The sequence below is a fragment of the Tympanuchus pallidicinctus genome, unplaced genomic scaffold (genome assembly GCF_026119805.1).
Source record: "Tympanuchus pallidicinctus isolate F22 unplaced genomic scaffold, pur_lepc_1.0 scaffold13, whole genome shotgun sequence".
Lineage (NCBI taxonomy): Eukaryota > Metazoa > Chordata > Aves > Galliformes > Phasianidae > Tympanuchus > Tympanuchus pallidicinctus.
The window spans coordinates 6991026-7007256 of NW_026294648.1; the positions used below are offsets into that span (position 1 = coordinate 6991026).

Sequence of the window (16231 nt, forward strand, 5' to 3'; positions counted from 1 at the left end):
AAAAGATTAACTACACAACTGACATCTGAATGCAGGACAACTGTCAGTGTCGAAAATATCATTTTTTTCAGCATATCAGTGAGAAGAAATGGATGGAATAAATCCATCTGGGTGCTCTGGCTGCTACCAAGCATGAAGTGTGAAAAGATTTTTGCACACAGTATTCATGGCGGAGGCAGACTGGATAGCTTTCAGTGGCTTTGAGCTGATTAATACTAACTGGGGAAAACACAAATGTCTGGAAATACCAGATACAAGCTCTTCTGGGGGGAACGCAGAATTAATCTCTCCATTTCTCTCTGATAAGGTTGCCACAAAGTTACCAGATCTCTCCACTCATCCTTTTTCCTTTCCCTACCAAACACAGTTAAACAGTCTTACACTTTCTTTTTATCAGTTTCACAGGGCAGATTTTCTAACAGCTGCCCATTTTAAAAGAGCATTTACTTGAGCCTGAATATTTTAACCTTACCTCTTCTGTGCTTCCTGTTTACTGCGGCACTGCTCACAATAGTACTTATATTCACTGCACAGAGTTTCAGTATTACTAAACCCTCTGAAAACAAAAGTGAAAGAAAAAATCAGATAGGCAGGGACATCCAGTCAGAACAACCATTTAAAACTTACTACTAATAATACGGAAAAACCAAGCACAAATCAAAGGACAAAATTCTACTTATTCACATCAGTTGTATCTCCCAAACACATCTCAGGTGTATCTGTCCCAGAATTTGGTTGTAGTACCAATGCTCAGCTGATAAGATCTGAAAGGATGGTCTCATGTATTAACTTTCCAGGTAGGACTCAAACGAGACAGGTTATAAACAGCAATAAGGCAATTGTGTTCTGATTCCAGAAACAGCCTCTCCGCATTCTATTTGGTGGCAGACATCAAATGCCCAAGCCTATGGTCGTTAGCTACTGACTAGCAAAAGTGGGTTATCTTTTGGCTCCCAGTAATTATAAACCCCTTTTTGGCTATTAAAAAGCCAGCTGCTATACACAACTTGCTGTATCCTAGCAGCTGATAAGCCATGGATTTGGCAGCCAACTCCATGCAGGAAACTGCTATCAGCAAAAAGTAAAAAGTACACCTGATCACAAAAAATAGGACCAGGCAACTAAAATATTCTAATAATATTAAATGAAAACATTCTATGAATCCAAACATACCACATTCAGTTTTGTAAACTCTGACTATATTAATTAACAAATTAAAATCCCTGTAAAAGAAAGTGAAACCCAATCTTACATACCACTAAGACATGAGTACACTCCTTTACTACCACTAGCCACTTCCAATGATAAAGATGCAATACCACAAGCTGAAAGCCTTCAGCTGTTGCACATCAGAACAATAACACCACACTTTCCCCTCTGACCAAAAGCAGGTTACTTTTTTCCATTCATTTACCTCAGACAGTGTGTAATTGATGTATTTTGTTCCACATCAACCGATAGATCCAGAAAGTCCTCATCTTTGCTACTAACCTTGAAAAAAAGAGAAACATTTAATAACAGTTCAGGATCTTGCAGACTTCTTATAACCATTTCTGTAACGATGCCGTGTCCTCAATGCAAACAGACCATTCTGATTTGAGAAAATACATACATACACACATAGTCAGGCTCTCTCTTGAAGCGAATTAAAAGTGAAGAGCTGGGGAAGCTTTAACCATACACTCCACCCTTTGTACTGAGATAAAGCTTTCTTCAGCATTTCAGAGTATAACAGTAAATACTTATAAGAAATGCAGGAACTGTCAGCTGGATTTTCAATTAAATCCCAAGAAGCGTTAGTGGTTAGGAAAACTGTCCTTCCATCTGTGGCACAGGCACATTTCACTTCAAGATACTTGAGAAAATCATATTTATGCCATTCAGAACTTCTATTCACTGTCTAGACATAATTTTAGATTTAAAATGCCAAGAGAAGGCATTTCAAATTTAATTGCTTCTCTTTTTTTTTTTTTTTTTCCTCTCCCCATTTGAGTTCTCATTGTTTTGAAATATTAAATCAGATACAGCTCATTGCTAAGCACAAACTCCTGCTCCAAAGGTGGTGAGGTTCTTCTAATTCCAGACTTCCTAGCACTTCTTTTACTCTCAAACAGAATGGCTATGGACCAGCACCATGAAGCATAACCATTACACTCAGTTAATCCCAGAGTTAAATGAATAGTGAGCAATTCTCATGTAAAAACACAACATAAACTATCAATCACTGACACAAGAAATAACGTGAAGACAAAAAAGCAGTTCATATCAGCCAGGTACAGACTGCCTTGATGAAAACAGGGAGGAAGAATAAAAAACACTACGCTTTTTCTGAGAAACATACCTTAACGAGTTTTGGTTTGAACATAGAGGTGATACAGCATAAAATAGGCTATGTTCCATATTTTAATAGAGAGAGTGCAATTTCATCTATCCTAATAAATGAAAAAGCGTGCTTAGTATTAGGGAAAATGATCCAGAACTTGTGAAAAATGTAGGAGATTTTGTTTTGTTTTAAACGTACAGCCTCACAGTTAAGACATCTGGTTTCATTGGTTAGTGTTCCTTGGAAGATTTCATGGACCCACGTCAGATCAGTCTTGTCTCCTTCTTCACTTTCAATGCTGCCATTCTGGAGTTTGCCATTCTGCTTCTCCTGCTTTTTCTCTTCTTGTAGCAAGTCAGCAATAGTGTTAAGTAGGTAGTTTAGGAATTCATGTGCATCCTGCTGCATGTAATTATCAAACAATTCTGAAAAGGAAGAGAACATGGAGAATGAAAAACAATACAGATAATTCATAATATCAAACTCTATGCTTTTAGAGACCAGTGTGTACCCTCTGTCCTTCTCTACCTTACTATAGGATCCCACTAATTACTTTAGGTTACACTTCCAAAAGTTTTTAAGGAACTTTAGAGAACTTTGTTATCCTAGCAATGGAGGTTAGGTTACCCACACCTATTCCCCAGGTTGCAAGAAACTGGTAAATAAGCTGAAAAATAACAGGAAAGAAACTTAGTTTGGGTGTTTCTTAGAACAGATAAAAGCCACATTTATTTGTCATGTTGTTTTTGCTTTCCTATGGGGAAGAAAATAAAGAAATACTGATGGGCTGCCTTGGGCCATTGGTTCATTAAGTCCAGCATTAAAGGGCAAAAATACTTTACAATTTTATCCTTTCAAGCTCAGAGATGATAAATCAACATACAGAATTTTCCCTCACAAATTGGAACTGGGAAATAATCAATAGTTCTCCTTGTAACAAATTTATCCCACCACAAAAGTAAGGCAGCAGGCTGAGAGCTCCCACAGACTGACTGCCCAACCCTGTGAGGTGTGTTTAGCTGTTCTACAAACTGTAGCAACCACTTGTGGCAGGCACCTACGCACCACGACACCATCAGGTACACAAGTGGAGTACTGAGACTCGTCTACACCCTCTTCACTTGGTCTATGCAAGTACAGAAACAAAGACGTGTAGGTTAATCCTTTTATGACAGAGCTAATTCTGATATAATCTCTCTTCCTGTGTTACAGAGATGATGAAATTCATACCACAAACTGGAGTTCAAGAGCGCTCCAGAAATCTGCTAGGACCTGACAGTTTGGACTCATTTAAAAAAGAAACTGTATTTACATTTTTATACACTTAGCAATTCAATGCTTCAATCTACATAAAGGCTTCATGCATTCATTTACCGTTTTCTTTCCTCAATCGGGAAATAAATTTCTTGGGTGGGATGACTCCCACCTTCTTCTTTTGGGTAGCAATACTGTTGAAGAGATCAGAGAGGCATGTCAGGAGGCTTTCCTTCTTTCGAGGCTGCACTTTGTATGCCAGAACTTTTTCCCGAAATGGACGACAAAAATAAAGTGCCTGCAAGACTGAGTTGCAGTAGCAGGTATTGCCGAACTGGTTAAAACAGAACAAAAGGAAAACAAACATTTTCATATTAGGTCTGTTAAAAGGTAATAAAAGAGAACGGTTGCTCAACAGGAATGTCACATACTGAAAATGGAAAAGTTGTCTGTCAGGGGTCATTTATTGGGGTAATACTAAGAGACACCGTCTGGGAGACTCACCCTTCCATTACAACTGGAAGCTGCAATAAAATGAAGAAAACAGTCACAGTGATACTAGGCACAAATTTTTTTAATATAAGGAAGGCACTGAAAAAAAGGCAATCGTGGGCTCATTGCAAAATTAACACTTGCAGAGACAACATGTTGTCAGTCCTGGATAGGGGAGATTCCTCTCACTGATGTGAAGAGGCACCAGTGATACAGTAGAACAGAGAGACAAAGCAAATGGAGAAAGGATGAGACGGCATTGCTGCATCTGAACTGCACAACAGTAACTAGAGCTCAATGCATTCCTATTTTCAATTTGCCTGTGCCACAAACACAGGTTTATAACACGCAGATTACTGTTCAGAGGTAGTTAGCTAAGGTATATGTTAAGTATTTCCTGTTCACAATAAACTACTACAAGAAGTACGATGCAGGCAAATCCAAAGAGCAGCTGGTTTACATCTGCCATATCTGAAGGCTGTAAGGCTGTGTCACTTTAGAGAAAGGAGGACAGCAGTAATGACTTCCAGAGGCAGCGTTCCACATTGCTTAACAAGGAGAAATGCTCCAACCACTGAGACAGAAGCACATCATCTAGAAGAGATGCAGCATTTTTTGAGTTATTTCTTTGCAACTATATTTTACAATGCTGTCTCTTCATAAAAGTGAAGCAAATATTTTATGTTTGCCAGTCTCCAGATATTCTGGCAGGGAGATTCTGCAGCTCAAAGGGAAAGTATTTGGATTAAAAAAAACAAGCATACAAAGTCAACTATGGAATAAATACAACCACTACTATTCACCAGAATTTGGTGTAATCAATGTACCAAAATGATCACAAGTTTGCTGAATGAAACAGAAAACTAACAGCTTTAATTCATCCTGCTCACAAGGTTCCATCATTATACATACATTAATATTAATTTATACCATCCACAAACAACAGAACAGCAGTTAAAATTCTCAATGACAGAAGGAAAACAAAAATACAATCTGAACAAAGGTGAATTAGGTAGGATAGACCCTAATTCAGTATCTCTTTTCAGTATCTAAAGGGGAGCGACAGGAAAAGAAGGGGACAGACTCTTTAGCAGGGTCTGTTGTGACAGGACAAGGGGAAATGGTTTCAAACTAAAAGAGGGGAGATTTAGACTGGACATAAGGAAAAAGTTGTTCAAACAGTGAAGGTGGTGAGGCACTGGCACAGGTTGCTCAGAGAGGTGCTGGTGCCCCATCCCTGGAGACACCCATGGCTCAGGCTGCACTGAGCTCTGAGCACCTGATGGAGCTGTAGGTGTCCCTGCTCACTGCAGGGGAGTTGGGACTGATGGCCTTTAAACCTCCCGTTCAACTCTAACATGAATTAGAATCACAGAATCCTTAATGAGTGACCTAAAAGAACTAAACCAAAACAAAATTAAATCTGGATACAATACAAAACAGGCATGAGGGCTACCAAAAGTCTTCCTAACTACTTCACCTGGATACTTCATCTGCAAGCAGTAATAAATTGGCCTACAGTAATCCCAGAAAATGAAGAGACAGAAGAAATTAGAAATTGTCTATCTTAAAAACTGGGAGGTCATGATGCACCTTAAGTCAAGAAGTTCACAAAGCACGTAGCTACTGAAATTTCAGGACTGCCAAAGTGCATGAAGTGAAGTTGTTTTACGTATTGCTTTGATGCTGCCCCATGGAGAAAAACTATTAAACTACATGGAAGAGTTACACAGATAAAATTCAATCCAAGCAGCTGTAAAAATTCCTGACAGTAAGGCGCTAATGCTTTGCAGCAGCCAAAGCTGTGTGGTGAAAAAACTCACTGAATGGTATGCTATAGGTTTTAAAAACCTCCTTGCAAAGAGTATTTCAGCCTGCTTTGTTTACCACCACTTTTACATAACAACACAACATGGAAGCACTTTTCTTCAGATGACCAAGTCCAACCAACAGCCCATCCCCACATGCCCACTAACCACATCCCTCAGTGCCACTCTGACCCTTTGCTTGATCACCTCTGGGGACAGTGACCCCCCCTCCCTGGGCAGCCTGTGACAGTGCAGCACCACTTTCCAAGAAGAAACTCTTCCTATTATCCAGCCTGAATATCCAACTATTCTGTATGCTTGTGTTTTAGGTTTCACTGAAGCCAAGTACTTCATGAAAAGAAAATCCAATGCATTTTATTTCAGAAATTCTGATTTCTGAAGTGCTAGAGCAAAATTCTTCCACCTTTGAGCGATTTAGAGTGTTGGAAAACTTCTGAACAACTCAATTATTGATCTGTCCTTCCCTGTATTTAAATACAGCTTTCAAAAAATACATTCTGCTTTAGAATAAATTACAGAATTGTGCAGCAGTGTTACAATTCTAACTTAAATAGGTCTGTGTTTAGAATGATGTAGTCATATCTTTCCAGTCATGTCCATGATTTGCTTAGGAAAAAAAAAAAAAAGAAGAGGGCTGTAACCATTTGTCTTCCACAGAAAGTCACAGACCAAGCTGGCATGGCAGCTCTCAGTGGGCTGCTGAACATTTCCACTCCTGAAGTCAAGTTATGTACACAGATCAAACACTGGTCTGTGTGGAAAGAAGAAGTCTAACATGACCTAAAATACAAAGGAAAAGCAGGTACAACAGTTGCTTTTTTAATATTTTTGTCATCCTTAAATACTTTTTTCTTAAAATTGGCTGCATTTAGAGTCTACGTTACCTAACATTATATGAACATACATAATTTTACACCTTCAATGCAAAATCAAAATTGAAGGCTCATTTTAAGACAATAAGCTTTTAAAAATGAAAACGGAGGTTGTTCCACCCCTCTTGCACTCCAGTTCACCACACAAAATGCATCTCAGTGGGCTGTCAGTGTCAGAAGCAGCAGCCAGACCTCTCCTCATACACACTGCAGTGGTGGTAGCATCTGCCTGACTGCAGGCAAGCTGGATCTGTTCACTGACCCAGAGAGAAACCTAGTCAAGTTTTTTTCTTTAAGCCTTCATCGTCTATAAATTCAACATCTGATTCTATTTGCAATGCAACTACATATTTACTAGTACTGATATCGATGTTATGAAACCGCACTCGTTGAAGGGCTGCATTTAATTTCAAGCCATAAAAGAACTATAAATAGCTTAGGAAAAAGCTCTCCAAAACAACAGCATGAAAACGATGATCCCCAAGAAACTGGCTGCAAGAAATAAAGCACAACAGTATTAGTCATATTTTGTCCTTGTGAAAAGAGAATGAATGTGGGTATAATAACTCCGGTTATTTTTAGAATGCTGTTTTCTCTCCTCACACTATTCATCACTCTGCTATTTATGCTACAATTGGAGATGCCTTCCATTTTTCTCATTATGGTGCAAACCTCAGAAGCTTTGGAATGGCCATTAACACCATACTTAAGAAGTATAACTCAGTGTGCTTAGATGGCTTGTTGTCTGAGACCAAACTGCTAGAGGCCCACACAGAAGTCAATTAAATGAGTTTCTGATGAGCTGCAACAAATTACACTTTGTAACCTTACTTGGTGCGTCTGAAGCTTTCAATGAGACATACCTATACGAGCAGTAAACACAAGCATACTTGCTGTGTTTTCACCACACCACATTTTCACGTCATGTGTGATACAAGAGAACTTCCTACACGTTGGCACAACAGCTGTCTTTTTCCTCTGGAGGTACCAGAAAGACCAACACCAGTTATCCCCATAGTTAATGTAGGCAGACAATCCTTACTGTCTAACATATCCTAACCAAGTCAGATGAATGCCAGCTGACCAATACAAAAGCAGAGCTTTTTAGAAGGACTCATTCCAGGCTGCCAAGCAAAAGAGAAAGAAAGAAGAGCATTCCTACATTCAGTAAAATTACTGGCCAGGTTATTATCATTCCTCTCCCGATTACTTCCTTAGAAGAGTTTCCCTGAACACCATACAGCACTATGTTTTTAGGAAAGTAACATTCTCATTTAAAAACCTCAAGGATCCCATATGGAGCTACAGTGTGTATCACTGTAACATCGTAGCTCCTCTACACGAAGAGAATACAAACAGCATGCAGACTTCATTATTCAGTGTCCTTTCCAGCCAAATACTGAAGTCTTATAGTTAGAAATGTAGCCAAATAGGAAGAATTCTCTCACTAATCAATATTTATAGGCACAGAAAATAAATATTTTTAGTAAGGCAAAATGCATACCTTAGTTATCAACACTGCACACTCACACTGCAAGATGTGGGGTCTGTGCAGTCTCTCCTTATGTCTAATAGAGAATCCTTTTAAATCCAAGATTACAATATGAATTTAAAAACAAACAAACAAAAAACAACAAAAAAACAGCATTTAAAGTATAGAATATACACTTACATTGACCAAGCCAAAGTAATGCTCATTCACAGGGAACTGTTCAGGACCAATCTCTTTCTCCAAAGCTGAGGCATTGGCGCCCTGCAAAGAAACAACATGTTAGAGGGGGAAAAAATCTCCCCAAATTCATTACTACCACCACAGGAGCAATGAAGCTAGGAATATGAGCTTGTTCCATCAAGAAATAACATCTTGAACTTTCCCATGTTCTCAAAAACAAAATCAACGTGATGTCTCTTATTTATGGTAAAAGGCACCACATTTCCACTTAGAAAATTGTGCCTCATCAGGCAGGACTGCACAGAGCACTGTCTCATCTAACAGAAGGGATTCCTGTGCTTGATTCTAATTGAAAATGAACAGCAGAAAAATTGTTCTCATTTAAGATTTGAGATTATTCAGTGACCTAGAAAGACAATTTACATTTAGTCAAGTATACACACTGATACAAATAAAGAAACTTGTAACACACACATACAGAACCCTAAACCTAGAGGACAGGAAACATGCAGGCTACAGATTCCACAAAAAAAAAAAACCCACATCTCTTCTGGTGAGGTGGACTGCATCTTCAAGGCAAATCAAAGAGAATTCCCCTATTGAATCTATAGGGAAAAAAATCTGTGTAACACTTAACTTCCACTGTAGTAATTATCAACTGTGAAGCTGTAGGCAAATCATGGCTACGCAATCCTTGCAGCCACCAGGTGCTGTGAGATCACAGAGACTTCTGCCACCCTACTTGTGGGCAAGTCATGGTTGGTGTGTCTGGGTAACTCAGACAGGGACTTTTCACCAAATTCCCTTTCCTAGATGTATCTCAGTGCGCTTTGAACACTTGTAAGAAATTCATTACATCTTTCTATGCTGTTGCAGCTTTTGAAGTGAAGCATGCTGTTGGTTATTTGTATCACTACTCAAAAATTCTTTCTGAAATAAACCTTACATTCACTTACAATTTACATTAGAAATGCTACCAACTTATAAGCATCTTTTCTGGGAAGCACTATGGACAGACAGGTGGAGCACAATGGGGAGAAAAGAATGGAAGGAAGAATTTTACGAGGCATTCCTCAAACTCTGCTCACTTGGCAGCGCTTTGGATTGGCTCACTTTCAATTAAGGAAGCTGGAGCTTATAGGGCATTTCCAGATATATCCTCGAGTCTCCATCAGTATAATGAGGACAGAACTTCCCATTTTGTATAGGACCAAAAAACACCACAACATACCCGTATAGGGTCTTGGTTACTGCACAGAACAGGAACTAAAGCATGCCAATATTCTGGTTTGAATTTTAAGTTGTCCATTTCAAATTCAAAGCAGTTGACGGATCTCATCCCATTTCCCCATGTTTTTAGTCCACCACTACCGTGCAGCTGAGCTCCCACTAGGGGTTTGGTGCCTTCCTCATACCACCCCATGCCATCCTCTAACATTTCTTGAGCATCTCCCAATAGCCCTCTGCTGCCCTGTGCTGCACTGCACAGCTCTCTGAGGAGTTGCCATCGTAGAGTAGAGAAATCCAAGCACACTGGATTCTCGACTTCTGCTCTGAATGCCACCCATAACTGTCTGCAACCAGCAGCAGACTCTATTGCACATGCAAGATGTCCTACAGCTTAAACACAGACTCCTCAGAAAATAGCAATCCCTGAAGCTAGTAACATTTTTAAACTGGTATTTCAATCAATTCAACTAACATTCTGCTATTAATACAAGCATCAGGCAAGCAGAGTCTGTAGAGACCATTGAAGACAATACAGACAGAACTAGGAAGTTTAAAAAGAAAATAAAAATCAAAGAAACTAAGAAGCAATACAGTTTAAGAGAAGGAATGGAAACTCTGCAGTCAGACCTCCCGCGTCAGATTTACAGGGAATTACACACACACACATAGACATGTGAAGAAGAAAAACAAGACTCAAATTGAAGTACCGTAAATCCCCACAAAAAGACAGGTGCTGATAGATTTACAGGCAAGGCTCTTTGCAAGCAGCAATTACAGAAAAACATTTTGAGGCATCAGTGCCAGATCAAGCAACTCCTCTCATTTGTTTCTCTCCACCCACTCCCTGCTCCCACCTACCTCTTTCTTCCTCCACTGTGTCCCCCTCCAAAAAACAAACTACTTGTAAAACAAAACCGAAGACTTGCTATCCACTGTTAATAGTTAAATACCTCAGTTAATCAGCCACAGAATCCAAGGTAACCAAGCATTCAATTGCAATGTTTCTGATCTCTCTTGTTAAGGAGCATTTTATATTACATACCAAACTCATGCAAACCAAGACAAGACTCAAATTAATTGTGATGTAGAATGGGAGTAAACTCCCAGGAGAACTACTGACAGGAGAACAGGAGAACTACTCAACAAGGCAACAAATAGGGAGAAAAAAGCACTGTAGAGTGGCAAGGTGAATGGGCTTGCTCATGTTCCAGGATGGAGCCACATGGCACAGCTGTGAGTAAGGCAGCAGAAGTGCTGTCAAAGTGCAGCAGCTCACAACCTGCAGTCTCTGCAATTGTATTTCTACATAGCAAGGGAACCAACTGGTGGCTTGACTTGATGAGCCATGTCCTGCTGTAAGGAAGCCAGATAAGCAGCTTTGTTTTCAGACTGAAAGGTGTTACACACATTTTCCCACCCTTGCTAAAATATTTTTCCATCAGGATAATACTTCTGCTACAGATCACACAAATACCTGCTCAGAGGAAACAATACACGGTTCATAACTTTGGAAATAAAAAAGACCCATTTCTCATCTAGAAGTGAAATCTAACCAAAGGGGGAAGCATCTGAAGCGTGAGGCTTCACATTTGGTTATTTGAAGAATCGAGAGAGGTGCAATTCATCTGGCAGCCACAGAGGAACTGTTCTGCATCTTACAGCCTTTAAAGCATTTAAGCCATAGAAAAATCAATACTGCTTTGCCAAGCTATGATAGACATTGTGGGAGCAATAAAAATGTCAAGAAAGAAATCACTAACAGATAACAATCAAATTTCCTTGGCATATAAAGGCTAAGCAAATAATGCACAACAGAATACAGCTAAATGTAAAGTTTAATGTATGAGATTAGAATTGACTTCTCATTGCTAGCATAAGGTAAATAACTGCCTCCTTTAAAATCCCCTGGTTTACATCCCCAGACGTGCAGGAGGCCATCAAAATGCCCTCTGGAGGAAGGAACTGCTCTGCCACTCCAGCTCAGGAAGGGATGATAAAGCTGTAGGTACACACTAGCTCTGTAAGCAGGAAAACACAACTTTAGGCAGCAGATAACTATCTGACAGGAAGAACATCCCCCTAGCTTAACCAAAGTGGCAGTACTGCTTTACTGAAGCTTGTAGACTCTCAGAGACGTGGGAATTTAACACTTCCATATTGGTGGTGGAAGTGACAACTGAAGTTTCAGCAACGTGTAATCAAGATCTGTAGTTTTCTAGAAATTACTGTTTCTTAAAATGATGTCTCAGAGCTCAGCCGCACTTCTCCAAGTGTCCCCTATTCTGTTTTCATCACCACCAGCAGAACTGATTCTGAATCCAGAACAAGCTGAGCCCAGTAGGTTTGCACAGTTCTGGCACTATCTGTCAAACAGCAGAAGGGAAAGCTGCCTGGCCCCCAGAGCTATCACATTTTAGCAGCTCAGAACAGTAAGTACTGCTAACAATGGCCAAGAAACCCCAAAAGCATCAAGACAATAAAATATCCTTTCCCGTTTCTGCAGTACTTCCACTTTGTATATGGATATCCATATGCCTATGGATCTTAAAAGAAAAAAAAAAGGGGGGGGGAGCTTTCCAAGAACCCTGTTTGGTGATGTCCAGCAGAGAAGACAAAGAGCGTTCGTTCAAAAAATCCCATCAACCAAGTTTTAAGATCACAGTGTGGGGAGTTGTTAACATTCCAGTTTTTCTTCAATTTTTATAGCAGCTCAATGAAGACATCGCACCAGTATTAGATATGCTGAAGGTACAGGGAAGGTAGGATTGAGTGGAACTCGTGCTTACCCAAAGAACACAAAGCAGCTGTCTGAGGTTTTGCTGAATTTGGTAAAACAGAAAAGAGATACGCAAAGAGCAGCTTCAAAACCACTTACCTGGAATGGCTGGCTGTGCAAGTTACCAGAAACAAAGAGATCCTACAGCACAGCTCTGGTTCTACCTGAATATCCCCACAAAACAGAGATCTATCAAGTCCCGCAACCTGAAGCTGCAAATTGCTTTTTGTTCAGCAAAGAAGTCTTTATTTCCAGTCGAATGCAGTACGCAAGGGAAAAATCCCTGATGGACTCCTGTATTCCTGTATCCCTCTGCTGCCACAGACACAAATGGTGTCAGGCAGAGCTGGTAAGGAGGCCTGGAGCTTGGGAGCTCTTCCACAGCCATCACCCAACAGCTGGCAGTGATTAAACACAGTAGCACAGTACAGAACATTAGCTGTGGTCAGCATGAGGAGGAAATCCACATGTCCAGCACCCACACAGCTTGTGCCTCAACTTATAGCTTTCTCCTTTTCAGTACTATGAATTTATTTATTTCTTTAAGACTAAAATTCAGTCAAATCCTCTGCACAACTCAGCTACAAATAAATGAATTATTACTGAAGAACAAACTATGTGACAGGTCAAACTTCTGATTCGGAACTAACAAGGCTCATGCCTCCACCCATAAGCACGTGCTTCCTGCAGCTCAGAAGGTAATGGTACAGGTTACCAAAGCAGTGCTGTGCTATCCTGACAGGCATGCTGCACAGCTCCTGAGCACAAAGCAGCCACTGCCACAGCTTTGGGAAAGAGAAGCATCAAAATTAGCACAGTGCTGGGCCAGTGTCTTTGCTGCTATTCAGAGCTCTTGTCAAAAATAATTAGGTCAACGCTGTACCAGCTGCTTGGGAAGAAGAGCTATAAAACAAATAAAATAATAGCATAAAAACATGAAGTGGATAGGCACAAGAGATTCACAAGATTAATCGCTTTCAGTGAGCCAGAGAAAAACATCTGATTTAAAACACTGCTACCTATTATCTATAGAACATACAGCCTTCTAATACCAATTTCTTACTACTTTCTTCAGCTCAGTGCAAAAAACCTAATTCCAACATTACATGCTTTTTATACAAACCTTTCATCCCTTTCCCACTGCAATTAGTATCGTTTGGCTCAGATGAAGTAATTAAGGCACGGCAGCATAGGTTACACGTCTGAACTCTCACAGGTACACGGACCAGCTGGCAGAGCAGCCTGCTGTGGGGCACCAGCTCAGGCTCTGCAGCAGGCTAACTCAGCCTCTGGACTGGAACCTACTGGCTCCCACTGGGTGCACAGCACACAGCTGCCTGCAAAAGGCATTTCTCTTCAGCAAAGGCAAAAAAGGGAAGGGGGAGATTTCAGTACCCTGGATCACACTACAGAACACAAATCTTACTGAGATCCCTAATGTGTGGCAAAGCAAACTGCTAATCTCAAAAGGAGCAGGTGCAAGTGTCACTTCCCCAAACTCCACCCTGAAAGACTACACAGTGTTCTCAGTCTGCACACAGTGCACACAGCAAAGGCTTTGGAGGGGGTGGGAAGGAGGCAAAGCTTACCATGCATGCTGGTTACAGCCAGGGCTGTGGAGAACATCATAAAATTACAAAACGCTGTGTTTCAGAACAAACTTGCTGCTACCAAGTGTTCCAAACCTTATGTCCAGTTTTAATTAAAGCGTTTTTAAATAAATCAGAGTGCTTTGTGAATTGTTTTCCACACATTTATTCCATCAGGAGCTGGTCTTGCAAGGTCCACAGGATCTATGCCTCACTTACTAAGGTACAGCAAGTCACACACTGGTGAAATTGTCATTTCATTCTCATTACATTTAAACAGATAAAGCAGGTACCAGTTAAAAGAACATAAGGAAAGGATGCTGGATTCAGGGTAGGAAGTACAGAATCTACAGCCTAGAGCCTTGACTTCTGTAACATGGCACTGCAAGCAATCCATTTCCCCCTTCTTAGCCACCACGACTGAGCTCAACTCAATGCTCACAGCCACACACCCGCCTGCAAAGAGCTCCACAGGGCTCCTCTCACAGATTTCTAGCAAAAGAGCTCAGAAGGTAAAGTACAACCCAAGAATCAAAACGTAATGATCTACAGCACAGCCCTTTGTAAAGGGGCACCTGACTAGCAATCTCCTGAACTGGCACCTGTAAGAGCAAACCCTGAAAACCACCTACTTGTTAACAGGAAGGGAAGCACGATATTAACTGGTGTAAACATACATAAACACAGATGTAGTCCATGTCTTAAAAGCATTTGTTCCAAATCCTGGTTAAAGATCAAAACAATGAAGATTCTATAAAGAGCTTCTCGGTCTACTGACACTCTGCTATTCTGGAATCTTTTCCAGGATCGTTACACCTTTTCAAGTTGTAATAGCTCTTGTAGTACACGTCCTCTACTATAATAACTAGCACCAAGGAATACTCTGCCCAATAGTTTCCTCAATACTCAGTGATGCAAGAATTATATTCTCTCATTTCCTAAGGACAGCGAAGGCACGATATCTTTATGTTTATAAACAATCCAAGATGAAAACAGGCATTTCAGAAAAACTCATATATGTGGTAGCTCAGGATTGCTGCACAACACCTTACAAGTCACCGGAGGGAAGCCAGCACGCAACCCACGTGTGCTGTTAGACACAGGCTGTGTGCCCACCTGGCTGCAAGTCCAGCATCCAGAGACCACATCCATGATTGCCCACTGTACACAGCACTGAACTAGAGCACTGGCAGAAAACCTTGCGTGAAGCGACCTACTAACTGCTGTGCAAAAGGTTACGCATCCTGTCTTCCCTAAAATAAAGCAGGTCATTGCGCTGAGCGCAAATACGAGCTTCTGTTTAACAAGTCAATAAAGAAGCACTGCTGGAATCAGAAGTCTGCTTTGCTAGCTCTGCTTTTATCCTCCCTTCTTTCCACTTCCCAGCCATAAATACTTTTTCTCTGATAAAGCTAAAACAGACTTCTAAAAATATGGGTGAAACTGCAGAAAGCAAGCATTATACAGCAGTGACATGAAAGCCCTGCTTGGGCTGAGTAATATAATTATTCAGATGGCAAATGGAAATGCATAACTTAAAGTGATTCAGTCATCTCTAACACTAAAGTTAATAATCATATCCATGCTGTCCTGATTCAGAGAAGCAGAATAGGACTACCACCAATTTGTAAACAGGGTTTGAGCTCCTCATCAGGCATGTCTTACTGGTTCAGCAAACAATTAGATGTGAATTGAGGGGAAGCATCCCTAATTAACTTACCAGGAAACACCAATACTTTTGTTAACAGTTTAATTTTGTGAAAAGTCTGAGGTAAGGAGGAACAGATCAGATCCATGCCTCATGCTTTGCTTCACGCTAGTGTTCTGGCTTACTTAACCAGTCTAAAAACAACAACAAGGGTTTGTCAATACAACAACACAACCTGAACCCTGACTCAAAGCTCAAAGCTCAGCTGTGTGCTGTCACAGCCCCTGGGGCACAGCAGCCTATCCCATATCAGGTGACACAGTCAGACCATAGGAAACCAGCCCTCTTTCCTCTGTTAGTCCGGAGAGGATTTGCATCTGTCCATGACTGCACATATGCTACTAGACTACAGATACACCAGCTTAAATATACCTCTGAAATAAGAGCTTTGCATTTTTCAGGAAGCAAAAGGTGAGAATGTAAGGGGAAAAAAAGCCTCAACAGTGCTTTCTCCCAGTTTATCTACCAATCACTTGCAAAAAGACA

The 16231-nt window shown here is 40.6% G+C and overlaps 2 protein-coding genes across 3 annotated transcripts in view; one reads left to right on the forward strand and one right to left on the reverse strand.

Moving 5' to 3' along the window:
* LOC128075819 (ras-like protein family member 11A-like) overlaps positions 1-16231 on the forward strand; it is a 48002-nt gene that overhangs the window by 14960 nt on the left and 16811 nt on the right. The window lies entirely within an intron of this gene.
* LOC128075817 (ubiquitin carboxyl-terminal hydrolase 12-like) overlaps positions 1-16231 on the reverse strand; it is a 28033-nt gene that overhangs the window by 9291 nt on the left and 2511 nt on the right. The window contains exons 2-6 of one of the 2 annotated variants that reach the window (XM_052672898.1): positions 8443-8523; positions 3698-3771; positions 2522-2748; positions 1415-1491; positions 473-556 (exon numbers count right to left, since the gene is read on the reverse strand). In XM_052672898.1, coding sequence (XP_052528858.1) covers positions 473-556; positions 1415-1491; positions 2522-2748; positions 3698-3771; positions 8443-8468 — 488 coding nt within the window. In that variant the 5' untranslated portion in view covers positions 8469-8523. Of the gene's footprint in view, positions 1-472; positions 557-1414; positions 1492-2521; positions 2749-3697; positions 3912-8442; positions 8524-16231 lie in introns of both variants that reach the window. The other variant, XM_052672897.1, reaches the window with a different exon arrangement.